Genomic DNA, 19,453 nt, shown 5'->3' with positions numbered 1-19,453 from the left:
TCTTGCTAATTGCCTGATTTGTGATTAAAATGGAAGACCATTAAAAGACCATCTAATATTTTGCCATTTTTGTCTTTGGCTCCCCTTTTTTTGCCCAGGAGTGTATTACAGGTGTGTGCAAGGATGGATGTTTTTCAAGACATAATTATATTAACTCAATGCGTAGGGTGTGTAGATTTAATATGTTTTTAATCAGCAGTTCTTCTCATCAGGGTATTTGCACATACCGCATCTGCATATTTTTTATGTTATAGACAATTATATTACTTGATCATTTTGTTTACTTGGAACAGCAATTTGCAGGCAGTTTATTATAGCATTATTTGATTTTAACTGTGTTTGATATTGTTTTCCACAAAAAAAAACGTAGTGTCTCATAGAAGCACTCAGGCACTTTTAATAATAAACTTTAAAGTTAAAGTTTAAACTGAACAGGTAATGAAATTGTGGGAAATTAAGTGTGTATATATAAATTAAGTACAAATGTAGGTGACATTTCAGACACATCTATTTTTGTCTGTCTATAAGACTTTTGTCATGCCATCCTTTAAAATCGAAGTTAATTATTTTCCCATATTAAAAAATACACCTATTTCTTGCCTTTTTATAGGCCTTTGCATTGTATTATAATTGTACTTCTTCATATACTCAGTTTGAATTTGTATTTAAAATAAATTCCAATTTGATTCCGAATAGCACACAACCCCTTACCCTAAGATATAGAAATATCTTTTTATTTTTTAATCTACTTATGATTTAAGATATTCAATGCAGTTGTATGAATGTGTTTCCGACATTTTGTCATGAAAAAAGCCAGAGGACTTCCACCTATTAACTGTTATATTATATAGATTCTTTGTAAATGAAGTCTTATCCAGCCTTTTTGGTAGATTCATATCTGTAAGATCACCCAGGATCGCTTTGACCCCTTAAGCGTAAACAACCTACCACACAGTAAAAAGAAACAGTCCCCATTGGGTTTCATCTGTTATCTACGGCGGAACTGAAACACGCACCGCTCACTCCTTTTTTCTTTGCAGAGACTGTTGTGGTTGTATGCTTTGCTTAGGTGCCTTTGGGCGCCCGTGCTTGATCTTCAGTGGTTTACTGAGAACTTGTTATGAGTGCACTTTGTTCCCCTGTCTCTCGTTTGCCACATTTTCCCTCGGCTGCCTCGAAACTCGCAGCTACAGCATTGAAGGGCATGAGATTCATGAGATTACAATTCAAACCTATCCTATGTATTATATTACCACTACTTCCCGGGCACTCTCTGAATTTAAATAAAGTTACTAGGCAATTATTATTCATTGGATTGCAGGACGTTTAAACACCTTATTAGAATGTGCATAAAATCAGACTTAAGGGAGAGTGTGGAAACAGTGTTATTTTACAGATTATGGAGCTGATTTAGCAATTGTTGCAGGTATTGTGGTTGGACGTGTTGGAGCATTTTGAACAATGCCCGATGATAGCGTGCAGCTATTTCCATAACAATGACACATAAAACATTCCTCCTGAGAAATCAGTTCATTTGTTCATCACTGTCATACTTGATGCACGTTATGGGAGTGTTTTTCTGAAATAAAGCAATGAAAGTGTCCCTTAACAATCTCTGCAATGCTGTCCTTGGCCATTTGCAACAACAACTGTGGCTAGAGACGTTGACTTATTACTTATAAATTACTAAGAAGCATCCAGCGTTGAACTGACCCTCGCTTGTGAAGCAGTCCGGTATAAAATGATTTGCATATATAATATATAACGCTTTAACGATTTTCTTCAGCACATGAAATTCAACCACAGTGTCCTCAGTGGCTCAGAAGCCGTTAGTCTATGGAGACTCTCATGTTCTCTGGTACATCCAATGCTTTTTTTGGAGCTGACATTGGCTGTGTTTAAGTGGAATTTTTTTATGCCCTTCCCTTGCTAACTTTCTTCCATCTCGTTCACTCGGATGTACATCATTGCTTATGTTGCATGAGTACCCATACTGGCTGAACCCTTGATCCCTTGGAAGGAACCAGAACCAGAAACAGGGAAGCCAGTTTCCACTAAATAAGTTAAGGAGCCTCCTGCATAGGGGACCCCAATTCTGAGGTAGGCAGCTACAACTTCATCAACACAAGGGAGCCACCTGCTTATATAACCTCAAAACAGTGGGAGGCAGCTGCGACCTTGAAACTTCAGCATATATGAGAACGATGCTAGCGGAGGCCTCAGCAGAACGACTCTCCATAGTGAGAGGAGGCCAAACTTCACTCAACCTTAAAGGAACACGCCGACTTTTTGGGACTTTAGCTTTTTCACTGTTTCCCCCCCGAGTTAGATACTGTAAATCCATACATACCCTTTTCATCTCTGTGCGTGCCGTAACTCTGTCTGACGCACCCACCGCTAGCCTAGCTTAGCACAAAGACTGGAGGTAAACGGCTACAGCTAGCATACTGCTCCAATAAGTGACAAAATAATGCCAACATTTTCCTATTTACATGTTGTGATTTGTATAGTCACAGCGTGTACAAATAACAAGGTCACATGAGACAGCCATCTTCTAACCGTATACATACTGGGAACTATATTCTCAGAAGGCGAAGCACTTTGACCTTTTGACATACTGTATAAGAGGTCATTGTACCATTGGTCATGGCAAAGGTCAAGGCAAATTAGATTTCTCATGTCATGACCCATTTAACTCTTTCCCTGCCATTTGACACAACGCTTCCCCGCAATTGATAATTTTTTCACACCAATCCATGTTTTCACTGTTATATGGTAGAGGGTGCAATTAAGCATCTTCTGAAACAGTTTAGCATCTTCAGATTCAAAAACAAACAATCAAGCAGAAACAAGCGATAGAATAGAGGACTGCTTAAGCACATGTAAGCTAACATGATCATCAAACATCCAACAGCAATACATCAAAACTGCCTAACTTTATAACTGAATAAAATGTAGAACCTAAGAAGATATATATTTATATTGTTTAAAATAAGAGGCTCTCTTCTCTTTTTTGATATACAGTATGTTCAGATATTCATACAACAAAATAGTGTTACATTCGGGTTGTGTGTAGTGTGACTGAACATTTTTGTGAGCCAATTTATAAGGTTATGTTTTTTTTTGTCCCTGTGTCCTTCAAAATGGCAGAAATGTAAAAATATCACTTTATTGTGAAATAATTTCAAGGCTACGTCTGCGCACAAGTGTGGGTTTCGGCTGCTGTGTGATTGATGCTTTGTGCCCATTACAGTTCAGAGAAGATTACAAGTTAGTCATGGTCTACTGTTACAGCACCAAGGGCATGCACAGTATAGGACAAAATCCTTTCTAAGTCTTTTCCACTCCACAAAGATTATTTTCCTTTTTTTTCAGGGAAATGTCCTTGTGCTTATTCAGGAAATCTGCTGTAAATGTTATTAAAAACAGATGCAGCAGCTAAAGGGTGAGAGCTTTAAATATTCCATTAGGATAATGATAGAACAGCATATGAATTATGTGTGTGTGCTATGCTATATGAGCCTGTTCACGTTAAGATGCATAAGGCATGTTGGAAATGAAAGCCATTTCAATGCTAATGTGGCGCAAAGTCTGGTGCGGAAGTAAAAATGCCATCTGTATGGCTGCATCAATATGCCTCTCAGTTTCAGCCTCGATGAAAGGGCGAAAATTCTTAAGGGTCCATCTGTTCAATAAGAGCAATTAGTTTATCTAAACTGACGTCACCTGGATGACTTTTACCTGGCCTGATTAGATTAGAGGTCAGGAAGGTTGATGAAGATGAACACACACACACGCACGCACGCACGCACGCACGCACGCACGCACACACACACACACACACACACACACACACACACACACACACACACACACACACACACACACACACACACACACACACACACACACACACACACACACACACACACACACACACACACACACACACACATTGAGATTAATAATGTGAGATTACATTTTATATGAATGTCTAAAGGAAAAGTGTATAATTTAGTTCCTTTTCATCAATCATCATTTTGCCTGGTTTATTTTAAATGACCCTGCTGTGTGACAATATATGTATGCAATATCTCAGGTAGGGATGCACCGATATTAATATTCTGAGCCTTCTAGCCTTCTTTCTAACATTCTACGATATCTAAAAGTGTATTTGAATTGTTATTGTTTTTTATAGATTCACGTTATATTATGGCAATAAATAATGAATATTGATCAGAACATAGCCAATGTCAAACGATGCAAAAAATGTAATAAACGACTATCGATATTGTGCATCCCTGATTTCAGGTAATATGAGTCTTTCAGGTAATACATAATACTGTCTTTTACCTTCAGAGTTCTCATTTGTTTCCATGGTTTCTTATGAGTTTCACACCTGTTCCTTGTTCTGCTGATTACTCTGTGTATTTAAGCCCTTGGGCCTTATCCACACTAATACATTTCCTTTTGAAAACATATATTTTTCTCTCTGTTTTGGCCTTCCGTCCACACTGAGACAGCGTTTTTATTAATGAAAACAAAGCTTTTTATCGGTTATTATCCTGTCGGAAGAATTGCACGATAACTGTATTATTTATTTTTCCGTCTGTATCATCTCAGTGAGGTTTTACGCATGCGCAGTAAGGTGCATTTAGCGTTTTCTCATCCACACTGAAACGTCGGGAAACACCTGAAACCGGTATGACAGAGAGCATTTTTAAACGAACACGCTGTTTTCTAATGTATCGGATTAATGTAGACGTAGCCCAGGTTCCCTGATTTGTTTAATGTTTGTAGTGATTATTGCTCTTGGTGTTTATTTAAAGTTGCTATAATGCCATGTGACATATGTCTAATGACTCATAAAACTGTACATTGTGTTGCATGGATTTAAGTTTAAATTGTGACCTCTGGAATTCTGTAAATTTGCTTTATGTTAAAATTATGATTGGATTCATCACAAAGACATGTTATGGTTTAAAATACATGTTGTACCTCTCCCAGGCTCTGTCACTGTCCAGAATATGTATTTTCATGCTTTGGTAAGTACACCCTGCCACAGTTCTTCTCATCTTAGACATGTTTGAACTGTACATACAAATGTGTTAGGGCAAGAGTCAGCTGCACTGAACTTCAGCAACCATGAGAGAGGCACGTAGCCATATTTAAAAGACAGATTGCCTGCAGCTTCAAATGACACAAGGGAATGAACAGCAAGGCCTTTTACTGTTTGCTGCGCTCCAAGGGGGCTCAAAGCAATGATCAAGCAGAGGGAACAAAAATATGATTAAAGAGGGATGCAAGACAGATGCAGGCACCCTGTCTTCTAAAAAAAAGGCGATAAAATGTAGGAAAGAAAGCTTTTAAAGAACCGTTTTTGCCACATTAATCCTGAAGTTTGGATATTATATATTATGATAGTTATTACTGGTAGATTCAGTAAAGCAATGAATGCCTCCTCCCATTGCTTTGTAAACGGTGAACAAATAATTCAGGCTGTTTTAGTCTCCCAGGCATCTGTTGGATTTGTTTTCCTCTGAATATCTTAAGAGCAAGTTTATATTCTCTTTATATTCTCAAACCATCTTTTGTCACCACTTCTGAGAAGATGAAAAAAGACACCAGCTTGCATCATGAATTTTATTCATTGTGTTTTCACAACAGCAGTCAAACCTTGGGGGCCGGCCCCTCTCAATAGCATCCACTCAAGTGAATAGCAGTCACAGAGTCTGACCGATGTCAAGAGAGTTTATGAAAGTAAAAAAAAAAGAAAGACTTGAGCTCATTATGCCTCTTGTTCCTTTGCTCTAGGATGGCGAAATAGATGCTATTTGCTTCGGTGGAAAGTTCAGTGAACATAATCAATTCATAATGGAATTGGATATATTTTTTTTTTTCCATGGAATGAGGCACCAGAACATGAACAACATTGTGTGCACACACACACACACACACACACGCACGCACACAAAAGACGGCAGTCGCATACTACTGTACACGTTTCAATGTAGCGCAAATGTGCACCGTATACTGCAGCGATGTGCATGGAAATAAAATTCTGTTTCATTCAGACGTTAATCTGTCACAGTTCTCCAGGCAAGACACAATGACCTCAGCACCAAGCCTGCAGGAAATCACAGTGGGGGCGCAATGGAATTCATTTATAATTCATATCAGGCGCACAGCATTTTATTCTCCACGGCAGAGGCTTATAGAACAAACCTAAAGCGAAATCTGATATATTTCATTAAACCTCATATATGGCTCATTAATTATACTTGTATTAAGCTTACTGATGTATATCTCTTTGTAAGAATCCTTTGGGGCCAAAATAATGTAACTTATAGTTAATAAAGGCTTAAAGGGATAGTTCACCCGAAAATGAAAGATCATTTATCCACCCTCATGTCGTTCCAAACTTTCTAACATGGGTTTCATTGATTGAAATAAAAGCTTAAATGAAATAAATGTTCAATATTAGATTAAAAACCAACTAAAATTAGAAATGTTGCATTGGCAACCAACTGAAATAAGTTGAAGTACTGAAATTGCTAAACAATTTAAAGCAAATTCAAAATGTTACTAAAAACTAGAATATTTGTCACCATAAATGGTACTAAAATAACATTGGTTTGGGATAAACATGAGGGAGAATAAATGAGAACATTTTCATCCAAGCTTAGTTGATTCACCCCAAACGTGTAAACAGTATGGCTGTGGGACTATTAAACTGCTCTTTTAGTTTGAACATCCCAACCAGTACAGCATAGCAACACAGACTCGACCAATGGCGTGAGTTTGGGGGCGTTATTCTCGGTTTCCCAGACCAATGACAGATGAGGGGAGAGTTTGTTTAAAGTTACACACTCCCGCTTTATGTAACACTAATCACTGGTATTAAATTATGGATCAAACTCCAACAGTGAGGAATTGTTATTTAGCCTACACTGAATGACGCTAACCGATTGATCTTTTGTATCTCATTGAATAACTCCGCAGAAACAGACCCCCGGTGGGATTCCTGCCACTAGCACTACAGTGACATTGTCTGAATATGCAGCTGATCCCAGTTTGGCAATGTGCAAAAGAGTATTACACCAGCGCTTAATCCAGACACATCTGGAGCATGCTGGCGGCGTGCTAATCAGCTCTGGGAGGATTAGCATCAGGCTAGCGTCATTCCGCAAGGCAAGTCTTGTCTAGTCCAGCTGAAGGAATCTAGCGGGATGGGGACAGTCACTACTCGTTTGACTTTGATGTATGCTAAGTCTGTTTGCCATGTCATATTTTCTTGATCTTGAAGCTTTGGAAGAAAAACATGTTTGTTATTCTGCTTCTTCATAAAAGAGTATTACATTTCTCATCTATCTGGGCCATAACCACCACGTTGCAATATTTTGATTTAGTCAACCACTGACTTGATTCGTTTCAATTTGATAACATTCGGTCCACCCTTATCTTCAATATGTGTTTAAATCAATGTCATATGTTATGCTAATTGATTACATACATTGATATAAGCTCTGTAAACGGTCTAAATGGTCCCTACAAAAAAATGTCACTGTATAGTAATAAAATGATCATGTTGTTATTGTGGTAGACATGTCATTATCATCAGCAGTACATGTCAGATTAGTTCATAAGCAATTACATCTGTTGTTTATTAGGCCTCTTGTTGACTTGAAGTTGAAGTATGTAATTAAGCACTCACGTTTCCTCCCAGAGGAGGAAGGAGAACTTATTTAGCTTCCGACTAGAGATGTTTTTGCGTTTTAAATCTACAGTTGTCAAACGTAATCTTTATAATTATTCACCACGTTGTCAACAGTGTTGAACTTAGTTCTCCTTTACAGATCGCCGTTAAAACATGGCGATCTCAAAGCGCACCAGTGAAGAACAGCATCATATGGCATAATTTCGACCTCCATATGTGAGGAAATAAACGTATCAAAATATCTCCTGGACATGGTAGTAGCGTTGAAACTTGAGCAAGATGACCACTCCTGTGCTCTAGTTCTGGGCTTATCATCTTGGAAGATACTCCAGTGGCAAGCCAGAATGGTTGCTGGCTCTGAGTGCCTGGTCCACAGTACTGATGTAACCATCAATCAGCCGTTTCATATCTGGGGTGAAGGGGTCAAAGGTGGGATGTCGCGCACCTGAGCGCTTGAAATGGCCATCCTTGTTGCACTCAGCACAGAGAAGACTCTCTTCACTGACACTGGTATTGAGGAAGGAAGTGATGGATCGTAATGTGGGCACCAATGCCTCCTGCAACTCCTCATAATGCACCACCAGAAGTGTCTTTCCATAACGCAGCCAGTCCAATACGTGAGAAGCCCACCAGGAGGCATAACTACCCACAAATTCTGGCCACTCTGGAAATGGGAGAACATAGGATGATGAGAATCACATTAAATCTTGAGTTTACATATTATGAAAATACAGTAAAGTATGTCTCTCCTTTTTGTGTCTCCAAGTCATGGACCTTTAATAATGTGTTCATAATACCTTTGCTCTTCCAGTGCTGATCAGAAGCGTAACCAAGGTGCCCGGCGCACTTGCGGTTGAACTCAGCCATGAGCGAGCGGTAGGGGTTTCTTATCAACAGTATTGCTGAGTCATACATCTCTATATCCCGCTGGCTGCTCTCATGTGTCTTCACGCAGATGGTGCGTCCACTCTTCCAGTAATCTTTCTCACCCTTGAAGCCTGCACAGTTTGGAGGAGAAGAGGATTAGAATATACAGCCAACTGCATGTGGCGACCACTCAGTGCCGGCTCTGAATCCAAACATATACATTCCAAAAACTGCATCCAAAAATGGTGTTAGTCCAGGCATGAGCACCACGGCCCCCCTCAGGCAAATGTGTCAGGATCTGTGATGGATTTGAAAAGGCACTGCGACTTTCAAGGCAGGTCAAGTTCTTTAATAATAGAACAAAAATATGCTCAATAAAGTTTGGCATTTGAAAGAGAACAGAAAGTCAGCGGTGCCCAAATGCACAATATCAAGCAATCTCAAATAAATGACGTAATTTCTGGATTTGAAAAGATGAAAAACGTCAAGAAACTTCACATAAACTCTATAAAAGAGTATCTGCTGTATGAATCTAAAGCCCCATGTAAATAAAAGTACTATTTTACCTGAATTTGCAGTCCAAATTGAACGTGATAAGATAAAAAGGCTGTGTATCACAAAATAATGGCAAGAACAGACATCTTTCTGTTGAGTTATTCTTGCGAGCCGCACTAAATAACTTGCATGTAGTCAGATTCACGAAGAAATTACTCTTAAGAGACTATCCTTATAATGAATGAATGAATGAATGAATGTATGAGGCATTTATATAGTGCTGTCATATGTACTTCTGTACACCCAAAGTACTTTACAATCATGCCAGGGTCTCTCCTCAACTACCACCAGTATGCGGCATCCACTTGGATGATGCGACAGCAGCCACAGTACAACACAGTGCAGTACATACCAGCTGTAGGTGGAGAGGAGAGAGAGTGATAGAGCCAATTCAATGATGGGGATTATTAGGAGGCCATGATTGGTAGGGGGAAATGGGTGGAATGTGGCCAGGACACCGGGGTTACACCCCTACTCTTTACGAGAAGTGCCATGGGATTTTTAATGACCACAGAGAGTCAGGACCTCGGTTTAACATATCATCCGAATCATTCCAAAAACTCACAAATCCTGGAGTTCTGTTTGAATCAGACTGAATGAACTTACTGAGTCAGTTGCAGTAGTTATACACATCACAACTGGAAATTTTCGCAAATGAATTAAATTGTGGAATATAGTTTGAATGGAATGGAAAATGACTGATTTAAGAACTTGTAATTCTGAATTAAATCAGGAAATCCATATTGATACCCATTCCTAATGACAATGGCAGTTGTGCTTAGTAATGCAGTTATGCCATGATGTTGTGGTGGCGGATTAAAATGTTCTATTAGAGACATCAATGTTTTTGATTTTCTGTTTATGTGCATGAGAGAAAAAGAGAGGATGCTATTATGATAAATTTATCTCATCTAATGTCTGAGCAATAATATTTTTCAGAGTGGCTCAATATGTGGGAAAGATTGCCTCCAGCAATGATGAATGCAGTCTTTTAAAATGGTAATATATATTATCACTGATATAGCAGTGATAGTGTTACCTCTATTGTAGAGGGTGCCATCAAAGTAGTAACTGCCTGTGTAGTAGCCTGTGGCAAGCTCGATCAGATGCCTCACCCAGGTGTTCCCAGCACCAGGAAAACTGGACAAAGCCACCAGTGAACTTGACTTCTCAGGTAGAAACTTCTTCTCTGTGCATCTGGAATCTGGATCAAAAACTGGCACTTACAGAAGGTAACTATAGGCAAAAACCTGTTATTTTCAGCCAGACTTAAATGAGTTTAAGGACAACAAGTGTCATTTTTAACATTATGCTGTGCTTTTTTTCTGGTTGTGTAGCACCTACAGCTCTGCACAGCCCTTCAGAAGGATCCGGATGCTACTGTAGGTAAGAATGACTAAAGTTTATTTTTAACAACAACTGTTTACAATTTTATTTCTTGTCTTGAGATATTTTCTATTGCAACAGGAAGCTATGGAAGGACAGCCCGAGATAAACAAGTTGCTATTATCTCTTGCTATTGCTACTTGGTGGCAGGTGGTATTAGAGGAAACATTTGGTAAATGATAGTATACTACAGTTAAAAAGTTTGGGCTCAGTAAGATTTTATTAAGAACAATGAGATAGTATTAGTCTTACCTTGAACAGGTGTCTGATAGACCTGGAGAAAGAGATGATGGGAACTCTGGTTGGGCAGACTGCTGTTTTCCGCAGCACAAAGCTCCTCCTTCACAGGCTCGTGAAGAGTGAAGCGAGCGGTGGCATAGCCACAGAAACAGTCGGGCTTCCTGACCAGGGCCAGAGGAAACTCCTGATAAGAGAGTAAATATGTGTATGAATCTCACCAAGAGCCGACCCCTATGTCTCTCCATCCATACTTCAAATAACAACTATTTTGAGTTATCTGAAAACGTTCTCAAGCACTGCAATTAGCTTCACAGCTAAAGACGAAGATACATCAATTTACCATGTTGCTGGAGTGGAACAAAGCATGACCATCTGATAGAGAGGGCCAAATTATCCCACAATCAAGGTGATATTGAGTGGCGTAGAGGATTGATTACAGAGTGAATTTGTGCTCTTTAGGGACACATTAAAGGTTAAACAAGCAGATTGTGTTTAGAAGACTGTGGGGGAAAACAATCTGTACACCTAGAAGGACAACAACGAAAGCAGACCATATCCAATCTGAATGAATCTATATTAAGTCAGACCTGATCCATGCAGGTCTCGATGCACCATTGGGAGGTGAGGTTGGGCTGGACGGCATGGGCCAGGGATGCTGCTGTCGTCTTGTCAGGATTTTTGAAGCATCCCCGGTAGCGCACGTTCCTGTCTAAAGGCAGAGAAGAATAGAGAACATTGCTGATTGGCAGGAGAAAAATAGTGCAGGAACAAGACTTTGTGCCAACACTCAATACATTGCTCTAAGGTCTGGAATGCTGCAGTGAATGAGTAATTAGGTGTAAGATGTAAAAAAAAAAAAAAAAAAAAAAAAGAACCTTATAGACATTCAAAGAAATGTCAAATAGTTCAAGGAATGAGGCTGTATGGGTATTGAGTGAACAGCAAAGAAGCCACATTTCACAGAAAAGGAAACTACGCCATCTAATATAAATAAATAAATAAAAAATCTAAGTTGCTTCAGCATTTTCCGAACCCTTTTCAGGCACAGCTGCATGTTTCTTTTAGCAGGTGCTTTTGAATCTAAGGAGATGAATGAATTTGATTCACTACGCTTGAACTCACTATGCTTTAAAACGACATTGACATTTTATTTTGAATGAACTTCTCATGATAGCAGATGTACACAAAACAAGTATTAATGATAATATGTTGAATTGATATACACTACCATTCCAAAGTTTTTGATCCATATGATTTTTTGTTTGTTTTTGATATACGCATTTTATGCTCACCAAGGCTGGATTTGTTTGATTAAATACAGTAAAAACAGCAATATTGTGCAATATTATTACAATTTAAAATAACTTTTCTGTTTGAATAAAAAATATCCTTTATTCATGGTAAAGCTGAATTTTCAGCATTATTACTCCAGTCTTCAGTGTCACATGATTCTTCAGAAATCATTCTAATATGCCCTTGTGGAGCTCAAGAAACCATTTCTTATTATTTTCAATGTTGAACAATTGTAATGTAAAATAATTCCATTCTTTTACATACATTCAAAGCACTATCAGGATTCATTGATGAATAGAAAGTTCAAAATAACACAATTTATTTTAAATATAAACAAATGTTTTGTAAAAACATTTTATTGGCTTAAAACAAACACAATATATGTCTGCATAAATACATAATCATAATAAATGTGTTTCTGTATAAATGTCCCACCAGCTAATTTCCAGCGAGCGTTGACAGTGAAACCAGTGGGGAAACTGATTAAAAACATGGACAAACACAGAATGTGAGAGGATACTGTGATTTAACGCCTTCATGACACTTTGTCACCTTTGCAGAGTAAACAAGCACTCTGTAAACGAAACCCCGGGGCTTTTGTTTGCCTCTCCAAATAAATGAAGAGGCCCCACAGACCGCCGTTTGCGTTTGAGGGATCACATGTTTCTTTTTGAGGGCCGTAAATGAGACACAGCTGCATGAAAACATCGGACAAAGCACTATTAAAACAGACTTTAGCACAGTGGAGAACTGGAGCTCTCGGGTGAGTCTCTGAACTTCTTACTAAGACAAGAGGAAGAGTGTTCAACTTTACCAAAAACAAGGCAGACCACAGTCACTGATACAGTGAAAAGGTGATTCTGATTTTGCAGAATATTATGCATAGAATATTCTTCACAAAAATATGCTATGCACTACAGGCTATACTCCTCGTTTAGATTCATATTCAACAACAATTAAAAAAAGAGATGATACAATTATTTCATAATTTGGGAGCATGCTTCAAAATGATATTTTATGAATATATAACAATAGAAAAATAGAAAATGGCCTTTAAAATGGGGGACTGCAATTTTAATTTAACTTGAGGGACAAACAGTATACATACTTATTAAAGAAATTATACATAGTTTTAGGAAGCATTAATTTGATCGAAGTTGACAGTAAAGACATTTATAATGTTCCAAAATATTTATATTTCAAATAAATGCTGTTCTTGCAAACTTTCTATTTCTCAAAGAACACTGAAAAGAATGTATCACGGTTTTCACACAAATTAATTCATCGCAATTCTCGTGCATTTAAATACGATTGTCAATCCAGAAACTTTGCAGTGTTCTTAGCAGCATGAAAAAGTAAACTTGTATTTAAAAGCTGTCTTAACTGTACAATGAATCTCTTATTTAAATAGTGTTTACACTTTGTTGGTTACAAGGAAAGGATTCTTGAGCGTATGGCTCGCATTGAACAAAACAAAACCTTATGTTTTTTCAGCAATGTTTAGCAGATTTGGACTAATTTACTTACTAGCACTTCTGATAGGCTTAATGTGTGCTTAACAGATATGAATGTGATTGGTTTCAATGCTGAACACTTGTAAAAACACACTGTAAACAGAAACCTTTGATGCCTAGAAAGTATTTAAACTAACAAGAACGGCAACGGTTGAAATCAGCGTCAATTAGCAATTACTACTCGGTACTATCGGTACTGCAGAAACGGTCTTTCTAATTTTTTTTTATTTTATTTTTTTTAAACTGGTACCTTTAATACCCGGCGTTTACCCTTATACAGCAGAAGGTAAAATTATGAGGCAGATAGGGAACTTTACTGTGTTATAACTTGGAATGTCAATGAAGAATGTTGTGTTACACCAGCCCGGTGTCCCCTTCACATTTACAGTTTTAGCAAAGTTAGCATAACAATTAAAAACAATCATATAGAGACCTCTTCATGGCTTTTCTGTTGCACTACATAAATTCTTAAAACCAACAGCCCAAACAATACACAAATCCCTCTTAACAAGATATTATCTGGTACAATGAATAGTATTTTCAATTTAAGCCACAAAACATATGGTCCGTGCTTAATAGCTATGTCTGTGAGTGCTATGCTGGGCCGAATCCAGTTGGCCTGAAACTGCAGAGGGACATTGGGTCTGGACTCCGAGGTCCAACAGCATGTGGAAGAGACTGATGAAGGAACCTGTTTCTAACATATGGCCACATCAAAGCTCCACTGCCAGACTGGATTACCTGCAGAAGCAGCGCTGGGTAGGAACTGCAGATGTGTGCATTCATTTATTCATTTGGCAGATACTTACTTTTGTGTTTCCTAGGAATTGAACCCACGACCTTCATTGTCAAGACTATGCTCTTCCAGTTAAGCTGCATTCTTGTGCACATTAACTGCAGTGCTAGAGAGCAGCATATTCTATATTTAGACTTTAAGACTTTTTCGTTTTTTGCATGTTTGTATGTGTAATATTTAACATTCCTTAAGTGATTTTGCATGCTTCCCAATGCACTGGTAAAGCTGCGCATGACAGAGTGGGAAGTTCTGTCCTGAGAATAAGTAAACTTATTTCAAGCACTCACATCTCCGCTGGCCAGGAAGAACCTCCTCCACCTTGTAAACGGACAGACGGGACACACCTCCACAGATGGCGCCCTTCTCGCCTTTGCAGTCCAAGTTACACTCCTCTTCTTTCATCCGAGCGCTTGTGATGCGGTTGCCACAGTAACATTCAGTCCCATATTCAAGGCCAGCGAACTGGTATCCGCTGTGTTAAACAAATCATTCAAAATCTAATTATACTCACAAAAACCCTGGTTGGATAGCATGGATATTTACAGCGGAAACTCTTTCATTTCTTAATACAAGATATATATATATATATATATATATATATATATATATATATATATATATATATATATATATATATATATATACTGTATATGCATGTATGTATATGTGTGAATATGTATGCATGTGTGTGTGACATACTACCAGTATATTTTGGAATAATGTTTTTTTTAATGTTTCTAAAAGAAGTCTCTTATGCTCCAATGACTGCATTTAATTGATAAAATACAGTAAAAAAACAGTCATATTGTGAAATATTATTATAATTATTTTACAAGAACTATTATCTATTTTAAATGTTATTTATATTTATGTGATGCAAAGCTGAATTCCAGGCATCCATACTCCAGTCGTTAGTGTCACATCACATGATAATTTCATGCACACAAAACATTTCTCATTATTATCAATGCTGAAAAAATTTGTTGTTGCTTATTTTTGTGGAAACTGATAAGTTTCAGGTAAGTTTTCTTTTGTTTTATTCTTTTCTTTTTTCTTTTTTTACCAAGGATGCATTATAGTAAATTGATCAAAAGTTACAGTAAGAACATTTATAATGTTACAAATTTTTTTTTTTCAAAAGCACTCTAGTCTTCCAGAAAAGCCTTACACAAGTACCTTACACTAAAACCCTTGAATGCAGCCCGGACCCAGTAGGGATTCTGCTAAAGTCCACCTGCATCGCTCTGTCCATCTCTGCCTGTGAGCCCAGGGGTTTACCAGTTGGTGATTGACCAGCTTGCTGAGCCAAACATCTGTCTCACCCTTTCCATACCCTGTGGTGCTAGGCTCAGACACTTTGTAGTGTGAGCCCTTCTCAGGGTGCCATTTCGTTCCACCTGCCCTCCCAGCTCTCTCACAGTAACAAGCTTGTTCAGGACACTCCTGCATACATTTCTACCAGAAAGACTCAGGACAGTAAATACGGTGACAATTATACATTTATTAACAACCCAGCAAGCAATAAAGTTCTTTGGCGTAGGCCCCGTCCGTAGCTCACAATCTGAGGGTCCAGACTCTGCATATCCTGCCTGAAGATCAAGGCAGGGGCGCAGCCGACCCCCTGTGAGGTATGGAAGGGACCATCCTGGTGGTGGTGGGGAGGATGGAGGGGAGGATTCGACTTGGAGGTGGTGGGGAGGATGGTGGTGAATTGGAGCGTCAGCATTTGCGAACTCAGACATGAGTAAGTGACCGATCTTTTATACCACGAGTGATGGAATGTGATTGGATAGATAAAGATAAAGTGATGTAACAATTAAGTCTTCCCGGCAGAACTTTATGCTAAAGCATTCATCTCCATCTCAACTTTTAGGTGGAACGAAAATAATTTTTGTTCTATTACATTGACAGCAAATGGGCTAATGGTTGTGTTAACCACAACTATCACCCTCCATCTCAAAGCTTTTGTCCTCTGGCCCTATTGCCTTTCTTTTCTTTTCTTTTCTTTTCTTTTTTTGAGGTTGCAAAAAGGCGCAGCACGGTTCCATTCAAGCATGTTGGTGTAGGGCTCAACAGGTATTAGCTTGAGCCCCTCTGCAAATTGTTTCGCTGATCCTCTGCTTGAAACGTGGCATTGGCACTGCCATGGCAACCAAGCCAGGGACATTCCCACTGTTAATCTGCGCTCTGAATTAATCGCTCAGTCTGAGCAGTACCTGCAGACACAGAGCAGAAGATTTTATACCTGTCACCTATCTGCAAGAGGATAATACTGGGCTGGGATGTCAGATCCTTTTCTATCTGAACAAACATAGAATGTATTCTTAGATATAAGTAACTTTTGGCAAGATCCATAAATATGATGCCTTAAAGGGTTACAAAATGTTGTATCCTTCACTAAGATGGGTGCACCCTCCTCGCACAGACATTACACGCCATCAGTTTGTTTCATGCAATGCAGAGTTAGATCAGTCACTGAGGACCGAAACAGCAAACACCTTTTATTGTGTTGCGTTCACGCCATAACTACTGGAATTAGGAAGAGATGGAAACCTGTGACATTATATTCGGAGCGGTTCGGGACTCAATGGTAACACTATCAACGGCATGAAGCTGCAGCAGTCAGGTGGTACAGGTCAGTTGGTTATGTTCATTATTATTGTAAAGTTTTTTGCTTTGAGTTTAACGCCGTCTCTCGACTCGAGATGCTTTGCAAACTGCTGGCTTTTGGAGACGTTCTGAAGGGAGGGTGGGATCTCATGCTTTCATAGCTAACTTGCTATTGCTAGCCGCTCGGAAAAACCCTACCTTTAAGCAGTATAACTCAACATTTGTAATAAAAATAAATGTTTCTTTAGCACCAAATCTGAAGGATCTTTCTGAAGGATCATGTGACGCTGAAGACTGGAGTAAGATGCTGAAAATTCAGAAATAAATGACATTTAAAAATACAAATCAAATAGATAACAGTTGTTTAACATTATTTCACATACTGTTTTTATTGTATTTTTTTTTATCAAATAAATGCAGCCTTGGTGAGCAGAAGAGACTTCTTTCAAAAGTATTAAAAACAATCTTACTGACCCCAAACTTTTTTTGTCTTGTTTAGGCTTTGTAACCTTAATGATTTTTTTCTTTTTCCTTTTATTACCTTTATTTTTTGTTTTTCTATTTTTACAAATTTTTACAAAATTATGAAAATGATACAATCACAAATTTAGTTTACATTGTGGTAACATGACTACAAAGAATAGCAAATCTCACAGAAAATTAATAGAAAATAAAATAACTAAAATAATATTTAATTCATAAATATAAATTAAATATTATATGATACTAATTCTGAGGCTGACAATAAAATAAAATAAAAAACAATTTCCATAAACATTATATCTAGCTGTAATGCAAGATCACAATATTGCACAGGTCATGATTTTTGAGGTAAAACTAAAACCGGAATTTTGCACAACCTTAAAGTTGTCAACACTGTTAATTATGATTTCTTCTTCATAGGACGTCACTATGTCAATGTGAACAAAGAAAATCATCTCTAGCTCATGTTAGGTTTCATGTTTTCTAATGGACTATTTGGATCCCCCCTGAACATTGCAAATGTCACCCAAGTAATTAAATAAGCTCTGAAACGTTGGGGGTAATTACAGGAGGTCAGTCTTCCTCACACTTGTTCTCTGGTGGTCAATTATCTATCGGCCTAAGAACTTGAGAAAGTGTATACTCCATCACGGCAGATAGATGTTTCTCCTCCAGCATTAGCGGAGCCCAGGTCCAGAGTCGCGGTCCATTAATTGGGCATGATCCCATTCCCAGCATGAGCTTCGCCAGCTGGCACACAGATTCACACTGCATGTTCTTTTCCCTAAACACTGTTTCATTATTTCCTGATTTAAGATGAGCACAAAGGAGACTCTAGGCAACAGATGTCCATCTGCTTTTCAGTGGCTCCATGTTTACAACAAAAGATGTCTGTATTTAACTGTATTGTGTATTAATCACATACCTTTCCATGCAGGTGTCCTGACACAAGGTGCTGGTCATTTTCCGGAAGTCATAGAACACCATCCCTTTGAGTGCCCGGTCCTTGGCGTCATCCAGAAAGCAGCCGATGTAAGTGCCTGAGCGAAGAATAACAATCGCATCACAAATTCAGAACGTGACCCTTTTCTGCGCAAACAGATGGGAAGATTCTGCAGCACAGCTTGGAATCGAGATAATTGAGAAAATAATCCAATTATCATAAACAACCAATTTGTCATCCTGAAAAGCACACAGCTCATTTAGCACAGACTTTCACCTTTGTGTCGGATTTTTCTTTTCGGAAGGACTTTCTCCACTCTAGACGCTTCCTGTTCGGACATGAGGCTGTGGAACCAGCGGCGTCTCAGATGTCGGATCTCCTGGTTTCGTGAGGTCAGCCATTGTGGTCCAGCATTGTCTTCGGACAAACCGCTTTGGTATCCCACCCCCTTGCCGTTGAGCCGTGCACTCATTATTCCATAACTTGTCCGGAGGGCAGGCGCCTCCAGGGACCTGGGAGGAGACGGCAAAGACGGTAATGGAAAGTAACTGCTCGTCCCACGCTGTGACACCACCAATCCATGTCTCTGCAGAAGAAGAACACTTCCAGCCATAATGTAGGCGACACCGAGGAAGAAGAAGAGTAGCTGAGTCCGTCGTAAAAAGCGCTGAAGCCTGTAGAAGGGCTTTGCCATGTTGCCCTCCTTCCAAGTTAGTGAAGGAAAATGTATTCTACTGTTTCATGCTGCCATTGTTCCAACCAAAAAAAAGGTAGAGATCTATTCCAGGTGCTTCATTCTCTAGAAAGCTCTACCACTGAAACCTTATTCACATTCTGTTTAAAAACTCTTTGAGCGCAAAATTCCTCCGGCAAAATGTCCCGCCGTTTACCTGTGAGAGGATTAAGTGAAAACTTGAGTGTGGCGTTACATCCCCTTGATGACAGAAGTACTTGTGGCAGAATGTACTCTGAGCTCTTACGCCTCAAAGACTTCGGGGAACCTGGTGGGGAAATAGAAAGCAGTTAGACACAAGTCGAAGCACATCTTT

The 19,453-nt window shown here is 38.7% G+C and overlaps 1 protein-coding gene across 2 annotated transcripts; it reads right to left on the bottom strand.

Annotated features, from left to right (window-relative positions):
• Positions 1-5,631: 5,631 nt before the first annotated feature.
• Positions 5,632-19,098, bottom strand: wscd1a (WSC domain containing 1a; the record flags this gene model as incomplete). Of its 2 annotated transcripts, XM_079610609.1 has the most annotated exons (8): positions 5,632-8,381; positions 8,515-8,715; positions 10,179-10,343; positions 10,778-10,949; positions 11,353-11,474; positions 14,656-14,840; positions 18,387-18,501; positions 18,681-19,098. In XM_079610609.1, the coding sequence occupies 8 exons, from the start codon at positions 19,096-19,098 to the stop codon at positions 8,029-8,031; spliced, it is 1,731 nt and encodes a 576-aa protein (XP_079466735.1). In that variant the 3' UTR covers positions 5,632-8,028. The 2 variants fall into 2 exon arrangements, with proteins under 2 accessions (XP_079466735.1, XP_079466736.1); XM_079610610.1 differs by lacking the exon at positions 10,179-10,343 and having other exon boundaries at positions 5,638-8,381.
• Positions 19,099-19,453: the final 355 nt, after the last annotated feature.

Source organism: Phoxinus phoxinus (genome assembly GCF_949152265.1).
Source record: "Phoxinus phoxinus genome assembly, chromosome: 4".
NCBI lineage: Eukaryota > Metazoa > Chordata > Actinopteri > Cypriniformes > Leuciscidae > Phoxinus > Phoxinus phoxinus.
The sequence above is the reverse complement of the archived record's forward strand: the minus strand, read 5'-3'. Positions and strand labels throughout refer to the sequence as shown.